The sequence below is a fragment of the Martes martes genome (genome assembly GCF_963455335.1).
Source record: "Martes martes genome assembly, chromosome: 1".
In the NCBI taxonomy this organism is placed as follows: domain Eukaryota; kingdom Metazoa; phylum Chordata; class Mammalia; order Carnivora; family Mustelidae; genus Martes; species Martes martes.
The window spans coordinates 148,290,327-148,300,197 of NC_137888.1; the positions used below are offsets into that span (position 1 = coordinate 148,290,327).

At 46.8% G+C, this 9,871-nt stretch overlaps 1 protein-coding gene across 4 annotated transcripts in view; it reads right to left on the bottom strand.

Annotated features, from left to right (window-relative positions):
* ENTPD3 (ectonucleoside triphosphate diphosphohydrolase 3) overlaps positions 1 to 9,181 on the bottom strand; it is a 34,244-nt gene extending 25,063 nt beyond the window's left edge. The window contains exons 1-4 of one of the 4 annotated variants that reach the window (XM_080803217.1): positions 9,128 to 9,181; positions 8,633 to 8,769; positions 8,118 to 8,169; positions 5,672 to 5,799 (exon numbers count right to left, since the gene is read on the bottom strand). In XM_080803217.1, coding sequence (XP_080659343.1) covers positions 5,672 to 5,799; positions 8,118 to 8,169; positions 8,633 to 8,671 — 219 coding nt within the window. In that variant the 5' untranslated portion in view covers positions 8,672 to 8,769; positions 9,128 to 9,181. Of the gene's footprint in view, positions 1 to 5,671; positions 5,800 to 8,117; positions 8,275 to 8,622; positions 8,770 to 9,127 lie in introns of all 4 variants that reach the window. The other 3 variants (XM_080803219.1, XM_080803218.1, XM_080803220.1) reach the window with 3 other exon arrangements.
* Between the last annotated feature and the right edge of the window lie 690 nt (positions 9,182 to 9,871).

Here is a 9,871-nt window from a genome sequence, read left to right on the forward strand (position 1 = left end):
TTGAAATGGGACCAAATAAAAACATGTTGCTCCAGCTCCTCAATCACAGCTTCCCCATTATACTGACACGGAACATCCTGTGTCCATTGGTATTTGAACTTGGACAGCCTCCTTAATCTCAGCCTTCAATCTGATGAACGCTGACAGGGATCTTGACACGATACCCCCTGCAAACAAGGGAGGCATTGTTCACAGCCTGCTCTGGGCAGAGACTCACCAAGAAGATTAGCGCACAGGTGGAGCCGAAGGAAACCAGGCACTCAAGAGATCTGCCTCCCTACCAGTCCACTCTCTCCCCTCTGCTGCTGACCCCTCAGCGCCCCTCCCCGACTCCTCCACACCTGGTGCTAACTAGAGGAGGGAGTACACACATGAGAGCAACCACTCCACAGGTTCCCCACCCTTCCCATATCTTCTGGAACCCAACACTTCACAAACCATGTGTTTTCCCTGTGAAGGAAACTTGGGGCTGCTGGGCCAAGATCAGAAAGGAGGAAGAAGGGCCATTCTCATTCTCATCCTCATCCCAGCTGGGATCCAGTTTTTATCATGGTGGGAGCAGCCAGAGACATTTCGCAATGAGCCTGGAGAAATGGCTGTCCCTTGGGCACCTGCCAGTGTGCTGACAGGAACAAGCCCTGAGCCCAGCACTTCTTCTGAGTAGCCACCATCATCCCCTGACATTTTCAAAAATGGGAAAATTGGTTTTAGCCAGCTTTCAGAGCACATTTGCCTAGATCAGTGACACTCAATGTGGTTCAGTGGAGGGCACGAGGTGGGGACTGAATTTCATTGCTAGATGGAAAGCAATAAGTTACTCTCTGTCCAATGCAGTATCAGGAAAAAAATATGGCTAGAATGTGGAACTGAAGACATACTCAGTGGGTTAACCAAAAGGAAAGAGCCTTCCATATGAACTGCACGATCCAAAACTTAAGGACCATGTGAGCTTCTAACAAAAGAAAAGCAAGGATCATAAGATCAGCTTTCTTAGATTTACTATCATCACCATCATCATCATCATCACTATTAGCATAATAATAGGAATAGTAGTAATAAACAATTGCTGAGTACTTATAATACGTCAGGCACTGCACAAAGTGCTTTACTGTTGCATTCAGAAGGCAGGTGTTGTCATCATTCTCACCTGACAGATGGGGAAACAGGCTCACAGAGGTAAATAATTGCCCACAGTCCCAAGCCCGAGTCTAACTGAACATCAGTCCTGTTCACAGAGCCGCCATGCTTTCACTGAGTTCCAAGGAAACCAGGTCTACCAGGGTTGACTGTTTCATAATAAGGTGTGCATTCGCAGATCTTTTGTTCAGACATAAAGTCCCTCAAAAGCAAACTCATAGTTGAGTAGTGTGCAGATCTGGCTGGAGAGGAGGTGGACCAAGGTGATGAAGGAGTTGCATCTTTCTGGAAAGGAGGAAACCAATTATCTAACTCTCACTCTCCAAGGGGTAAACCAGGGAGGGCCGCAAGGCACCAGAGCTCCAGGCTGATGACTGAGAAACAATAAGGGTTAGGAGGGAATGGTTTTAGCAAGCTTGGTCCTGTGGCTGTGCTTTGGAGAGTAACGGCCAAGCACGGGACAGTGACCCAACATGGGGATCTAAGGTGACCTGAGAAGGACTATGTAGGCCCCTCATCAATAATGATGTCATGGGGCTGTAAGGGGCAATGGCAATGGGATACTGATCATATTGGACTGGGAAGCCATAGGGCTTCTAGACAGTTGTGGTTGGGGTTTGGGAGGACAAGGTCTCAAAAGGAGGATACTAGACTTAATGATAATAAAGCAAGTGGGGGCCTGAGTAAAAAAGAAAAGTGATGCCATCATGTTTATTCTTCAGGCTGGTAGGGCAGGTCAGACCAGTAACAATGAAAATGGAACTGGGGACACTTCGATCCTTGACTAAGTTTTAATAGTTCTGCTGCTCAACTCAAATAATCCAAGGTTAGGTAGGCCAAGGTTGGATTTAAGAGCCAATTATCATGATTAGGGTCTTAAGGAGCAGTCTAGGGCCCCTCAGATAGGCCATTGTGGAGCTGTCCCCTCATAACCAACTGTCAGCAGCACACCAAGGCAAAACAAACTTCAAGGTATGGAAACATAAACAGAACAGTTTAAAAGCCCTTGTATTCATTCAGCTTCACTCCCACAACTGCCCTTCCCACCCTTAGCACACACTGCAAAACAAAAAAAAGAGGCTTGTCCTCACTCTGAAAAGAGCTACATGTGGAATGTTCTTTCAAGTGGCCATTCTGCTCTTGGTTCCACTGGCTCAGAACATCTGTCTTTTCTCACATTTAATCCACCCAATTAAGCAGAATGGGTCTTCTGAGCCAGTATTCCAATGCTCTACAACTTCCTGTCCCCTACAACTGTGACCAGGACCTGGCGGCAGGATTTGAGAAGATCAAAAAGCCCCTCTTTGAACTGCGTGCTAATGGGTGAGGGCGTGTCCTCTGATCCTTCTTAATCCTTGCTTAAGGCCAACATTCTCTGCTCTCTTTTGTTTCTTGGGCACCACATCTGCTATTTCCAGTCCATTTAACTATAAGAAGCTGTCTGCCCTTTCTGTTCCTTTATTTTCTCATCTGCAAAATGAGGATAAAAATAATCATATCTGGGGTGCCTGGGTGGCTCAGTGGGTTAAAGCCTCTGCCTTAGGCTCAGGTCATGATCCCAGGGTCCTGGGATCGAGCCCCACATCGGGCTCTCTGCTCCATGGAGAGCCTGCTTTCTCCTCTCTCTCTCTGCCTGCCTCTCTGCCTACTTGTGATCTCTGTCTGTCAAATAAATAAATAAAATCTTTAAAAAAAATCATATCTATGTGGAATAGTCACTGATGGTTCCCTGATCACATCCCTCAGGCCTTAGCACGGTGATGCCCAGCCATGCATTTCCACCTGCCTAAAGGCTTTCTCCGGGGACCTGAGCATACAACGTGCCAGAAACACTAAGGAGTGAATGTCTTCCAGGGCGCAGAAGCTCAACCAATGACTAGCAGAAGTTAGTGTGTAAGTATGTCCTCGAGTGGAATACCTGTGAGGCCGTGGTTCTAGATGCCCTTTGGTAGAGGACAACCCTGCAATGGATTCTGTACTGGCTCCCAGAGATCCTCTGCAGAACTGAGCCCTTGCTGCCTGCAGTGGTAACCTACTGGGTGGCAAGCCCTATACCAGCTGCCTTCCCACCCCCTACCTACGCTTCCTAGGGTCATTCCCAGATGGCCTACTTTTACTCACATCTTTGACCAGGGGAAATCACCTGACCCAGGAGCACGAAACATGTGAGTTCTCCTCCTTCAGCCGTAGCCTCCTTACTGCGCTGGGGTTTACTTCTCTCTACTCAGTTTGCTCTTCTAGTCTTCTGTCAATTCCTCCATGTCCCTCCAGTATAAACAGAAGACTTACCTCTTACTTCCTGGAACAAGTGGAAGCCAGCAGCTGGCAACTGCCTTAACCAGCCCATCCCTAACTTTTGTAGGGAAAATTTTATAAATGCAGACTTTTACTCTCCCTCCCAACTTCCACCTGTCCTCATCCTTGGGCTCCAGGGATTAGGCTCCAGATCCACAGAATAAAGAGCCTCATGCACCTACACATTGCCTATAGAAGGTGTGATGGCTCAGACTCCACATCTCTGCTCTGTCTACACTCGCTGCAAAGAGCTGCTCTTTTGCAACCCCTCAGACCACTGGTGAGGACAGTCCTCTGGAGGAGGCCCACAAAGACCCTGGCTTCTGGAGTCCCAGGCACCACAGGTTGTTCTAGAAGGGGAAGCATGGCTCTAGGTGGGCACATTCCCTTGTGCTCTGGAGAGAGATAACCCTGAAATACAACCAGAGCTGGTTCCTCTGAAATATGGGGTGTAAGAGTGATTCCTGGGGTCTAAGAGGGCTATTAGCTTCCCCCCATTTGGGGGATACCTCCATCCCTCAGTTCAGCAAAACTTCCTGCATCTGCACCCATCCTCCCCACCTTCCCACCTGTGCAAAAGAGGACAAGCTCCCCTGTCAGAGGTAGTACCTTCTCCTGGGTCCCCTATTCTGAACTTAGGATCAGGGAGAAGAGGGAGGTGAGTGAAGAAAAAGAAGGCTTTGGGAACAGGAAGACAAGTTTTCATTTCTGGTCTGCCATCCACTGGTCAAACCTATGATTTCTCATTTGCAAGATGGTAGTGACAACGCTTGCTTTGTCCCCCTGCTATAGCTACCACAAGAGTTACATGAGATAATTCAGGGAAAAGTGTTCCCTAAACTGAACTGCAGTTTACAAAGTATAACGAGATGGTGTTACTTCCAGTTGCAATCCTGATTTTCTATAGTTAATACAAGAAGTCAGTGCCTGGAGCTTGGGACGATGGCTTCTCTAGGCCTTGGCTAATGTCTTTGGACAACCAGATAATTTGTTTTTCCTCATCACCGGACAGTTGTATAAGGTTTCTTTTTCTTTTTCTTTTTTCTTTGTATTATTCATGGGGAGGGTGTTGAGATTCTAAAATAAAATGTCCTGTAAAAGAGCCAAATGCCATTATCTATGGGAGATTTTACTTTAATCTGAAGAGCAGTCTCAGAATGGTAGGTCAAACTTGCCCACAAAGCTAAGGCAATACTCGTTTCTTTTTTATCTTTAAAAACTTTAAAAACTTCTATTTCAAATATAGCCTTTGAACAGTCACTAAGAGCAGGAAGATGTAGAAAGTACTCATGAGATCAAGGGCAAAGGATAAATGAGATTCAAATAAGAGTTGAATTCCTTGGATCCTATGACCCTCTAGCTAAGAAGGGTTTTTACATTTTTAAAGAATCATAAGACTACCAAAAGAAGAAGAAGAAGAAGAAGAAGAAGAAGAAGATGAAGAAGAAGAAGAAGATGAAGAAGAAGAAGAAGAAGAAGAAATGTGATCGAGACTATAAATGACCTTCAAAGCCTAAAATATGTACTATTTAGCTCTTTACAGAAAGTGTGCCAAACTCTACCCAAAGGATTCTCTTTCATTTGACAAGTCCCTCATGGGATCACCTCCCCTCACCCTAACAGCCAAGGCTGGGGTAACACACATGGTTTTCAGACCGTCAGACATCATCTGAAAGGCCATGTGGGGACTGACTTATCAAGGGCTAAGAGTAGCCTCTGAAACTGAGCACAAGATTCTCAGTAATTTTTCGAGGGGAAGAATTAGAGGCATCATGGGACACTTCTAGACTCAAGAGAGGTAGCGCAAATACAGCTCAAGGAGACCTTTTCAAGTCCTTGATGTTTTGTTTATAAGGTTAGGCCAGAAAGAGAAGCCTGGGTCTCCTGGTTTCCACTTATGATCAGGGTTGTGCATTCTTGGAGGAATGCACAAATTGGTAGATCTTTGGTAGCCATCTGTAATTCTTGGCTACAAAATCTAGCTTTGGTTCCACAGTCAGGAGTCAAAGCAAGGCCACATAGTTCTCATAGAAGTTGTCACCATTAACATTTTCTAGTGTCAAACATCACAAAACCAGTATGTCCAAAGCTCCTCCCTTAGGTCTTACACCAAAGACCCTTGGGTTCTCCCTTGGTTCTTCCCCCATGGCAGTTGGAGAAAGGGTTTTCTCCTAACTCGTGACTTTAGAATAATTGATGTCATAGCCCATCCCTTCAGTGCCAATCCCCTCACACTTACCTTCAGTCCTGGAAGGAGGACCTCTTTGTGGTGAAACTGGATGACTGTGATGGCCACAAGCACCACAACACTCAAAAGCAAGACCACCAAGGCAATGATGGCTGGGGTTCGGGAGAGAGACTTGAAGCCTAAAATGGGAAGACCCAGAAGACACATGAGGGGAAAGTAGGAATGAGGCACCAGCTTTCTTTGCAGAATCCATAGACTGGGTGCATAACTGTGTGCATACGTCACTTCCTGTGGCTTTAGTGAGACCTACACTTTTAAGGTAGAACAGGGATTGGGTTCCAATAACCATTTACCTTTCCTCCAAAAGAGTAGACTAAGACATCATTTGCAGAGAGGGTGTGCATAGTTTAGTTTCCTTGTATCTCCCCAGATGTGTTAAGCATACTACTAGTTGTCCCTGAGATGATTTACAATAATATTTATTCCAATGTAGACTTAAAAAATATGGGTTTTCTATTAAGCAGGTGATAAAATATTTCATTTAAAAATAACATCAGGGATGTCTGGGTGCCTCAGTCGGTTAAGCAGCTGCCTTCGGCTCAGGTCATGATCCCAGTGTCCTGGGATTGAGTCCCACATTGGGCTCCCTGCTCAGTGGGGAGCCTGCTTCTTCTTTTCCCTCTGCCTGCTGCTCTGCTTACTTGTGCTCTCTCTCTCTCTCTCTGTTACATAAATAAATAATCTTTATTTAAAAAAATATATATCAGATAAAATAAATTATTGCTATACATCAGATATAACGAATGATTATAAAGTTCAGTACACAGTGACATACCATCTTGCAAACAGTAACACATATGAATTTCTAAAATACTTCATTTCCCAGAAAGAAGTCAACCTTAGTCATTTTTCCTATGTCTACAGTGAAGCCATAGGGTCTCACCTACATCTTCAAAGAACAGCTAGACCCTAAGCCATGTGTTCAAAGGGGTCATATCATCTTTGGCATTTGTATTTTAATTGTAACATGTAAACTGTACCCATTTAAAAGCAAAATAATAATAATGAAGCCTATGAATAATCTTCAACTAAATACAAAGCCTCTGAAGAGAGATGATTATATCTGTATTGTGTAAGGTATACAATTATTATAATGGACTATGTCTATGTATTAAAGTTAAACTAATATTGCTTAACTAGATGATTTTGAACAGATATTTACTTGGGTCTTAACAAAACAGTGTGGGCTAATGGAAATTTTATAAATAAAGTAGCAAATACATTTTTCAGAAAAAGAAACAAATATTGTTCTATACTGAAATGACTTCATTCATGTGAAGTTCTAAAACAGGCAGGTGACAGAAATCAGAACAGTGACCACCTGGGTGTTGGTTGGGGACTCACTGAGAAGGAATACAGGGGCACTTTCTGGAGTCACAGAAATGCTCTATATCTTCCTAGAATTATGGGGTACATGGATGTGTGCATTTGTCAAAATTCATCAAACCTTTCAAAGTCCTTTAAGGAAAACCTGAAAATCCAAGTAAACTAGCTCCTTAGGTACAATTTCCTTTTACAAAAAAAGATTTGTCTAAGTTGCCCCTACCACCCTAAAATTATATCCTTTTAGAAGACAAGAATGCCCAGTTTGGGGGCATGACTAAAGACCATCTGTCCAGGTGCAGGAGGGGGTGTGATATGTAAGCAGTCTGCTGAGCACAGTTGTGTGTTTGGTCTCCCCAGTCCTCTGTGTTTCAGCACTTTTCAGGTAAATAGCTATGATTACCTTCAGCACACCCTGGCCCCAGCAGAAAAGCCTATTGCAAAGCCAAACGGACTAGAGCAGGTCTCATTCGTTTAGGGAATGCAGCCCAGAGCTGTGCTGTCATTAGGAGTGAACAAACACTGTAATTACAAGGTGTCTACCTGAGAGTGGAGAGGCCAGACCCTTTTGGGCTTCCACATGAGCGACTGTAAAACGTGCTCCAGAGGCAGGCAGGTAAGGCAAGCGTGGCAGTGTGTGTGTGTGCATGTGTGTGAGAATTCTGCACATGTGCCTCCAGCAGCAAGGGTAGGACGCTGACCTGGGGTGGGGGTGCAGAGTGCGGAACCTGTAGACACTGTGCCAGCAACAACACTGGGATGGAAGAAGAGGACAGATCTAAGGACTTTACAATGCATTACAAGAGCAACAATATTCTCAAGCAAACCCCACACGCAGCTTGGTAAGGGAAACCACAAACAGCCAAATTAATGGATTATGCAAACCGGAAAAACCATTTAAGCGAAACATGCATGTTAGTCCTTGTTTTGCGTAGCTCTGATCAAAAGCATTACTTCTACCTGAGGCATGCTGGTGGTGAAAGCTCAGTAAGTGACTGAGTCTCAAACCACAGACATTAAACTCAATGGCAGGGGCCACGCATGAGAACTGTGGGCTGAAGCCTGGGCTGTGACTTGAGAATACCACACCTGCTGCCTGCTTGGAGATACTAACCTGCTTGCTCACAGGGTTGGCGGGTCAGCACAGTGAACATCTTTCCTCCCAACTGTAGGCAAGAGAACACAGAATGACGGTGTGTCGTTGGCTCCTGACTTCAGTTCCGGAAACCAGCAGTGTTAAGCCCAGTTTGAGGGCACAACTAAAAAAACATCTGACCAGGGAGGAAGGGGAGTGATACATACCAGTCTTCTGACCACAGCCATGTGGCTGCCTCCTGGACCTCAGTTTTCAGGTAAAAAGCTAATGACTACCTTAAGCAAACTCTTGTCCCAGCCGGAAAGCCTGTCACGAAGCAAAACCTGCTTTCAAACCCACTTCACTTCTTCCAAATCAAAACCTTTTGGGGGACAGAGAAACGGAGCCCTTTGGATATAAACCCAAAGCTGGGCTTAAATTCTAGTGTCACCTCCCCAGATGCAACGAGAACAGGTTTGCTGAAATTTTAAAATAGAAATTTTTCCAAAAAATAAGTCAATCATTTCTTGCAGATTTTTCCCACCTGTACACACCGACTGGGGCAGAAGGAATCTTCCACCTATTAGCAACATTCACAGGACTGAGGCAAGGCTTTTCTTCAAATCGCAGAAGCAAGGGAGGTTTTTGTGGGTGTTGGGCACCCGTGAGCCCAGAGTCGCCCCTGAAAGACCTAGGAGGGATATTTTTAGCTGCTGGCTGGAAACAATTGCAAAGGGATGTCGGTCCCCCGGGATCCAGCGCCCCAGGATCTGGGAGGCCCCTCTCTGGAACTGTGTCTCCACACAGCCAGGATAGCTAAGCGCCAGCCCATCTCCGGAGCCGCAGATGCGTTCGCTGGGGACGCGTCCACCTCTCCGGGCTTGGCAGGGACCACCTCCCTGCCTCCCAGGATTGGGGCGCGCACCCTTCGGTCCCTCCCTCCAGTCCTCTCTGAAATCCGATCTCGTTTCCTTCCTTCCCAGCTCCCAGCCCCACGAAGCTTTCCGCTCCTTCCCCAGAGGCTCGGGCGCGGGGTCCCCGGTGCTCACCTGCGCGCAGACGTTCGGAGGAGGGCGAGCTGCGCTGCCGCAGTGGCAGCCAGCGGCCAGCGCTCCCGAGGCTCTGCGGAGGCAGGGGAGGCAGGGCGGCCCCGGGGCGGGGCGGGGGCGGAGCAGTCGGGCCGGGGACCGCCCCCTTGGCCCGGTCAAGGCCCAGCACCTTTGCTTCATCTTCCTCCTTCCGGTCCTCTTCACCCCCATGCCGCCCAGCCCTACCTGGGAAAGGCCGGGAGGATGTCCACTGCATGACTCCATCAAACATCGATGTCAAGGCCAAGGACCCTTTGATCTCTCTTTTGGTTTCCTCCATCCTCACCCCAAGACTACTCGGGGCAGGGGTCAGGGCAGAGTGTAGAAACCCGGCACTGCTTGAATGTGCACAGGTGGGCCCTGTGCCCCATCTTTCCGTGGAGTGGAGGCTGGTAACCACCTGTAATGTTGGGCGTGAGGCTAGCAGGCACGCTGGTCCCTGAATCACTTGGGCCAGGAGAGCAAAGTAATACAGAGACGTTCCCTGTCATGTATTTCAGACTGACTGTCTTGGCCATGCCCAGGGATCTGCTCACTATTTACTCAGCAATGCCCTCCCCAACCCCATTTTATATGGGTATGGTTAGGTTAAGATTCAAGACAAGCTAATCCTGGAAGAGGACAAAAATGCAGCGACTCAAATGCCCCAGGGGTCTTGTTTTTAATGCATCAGCAGGCCCTTTGGGACTCTTGGAATGATCCACC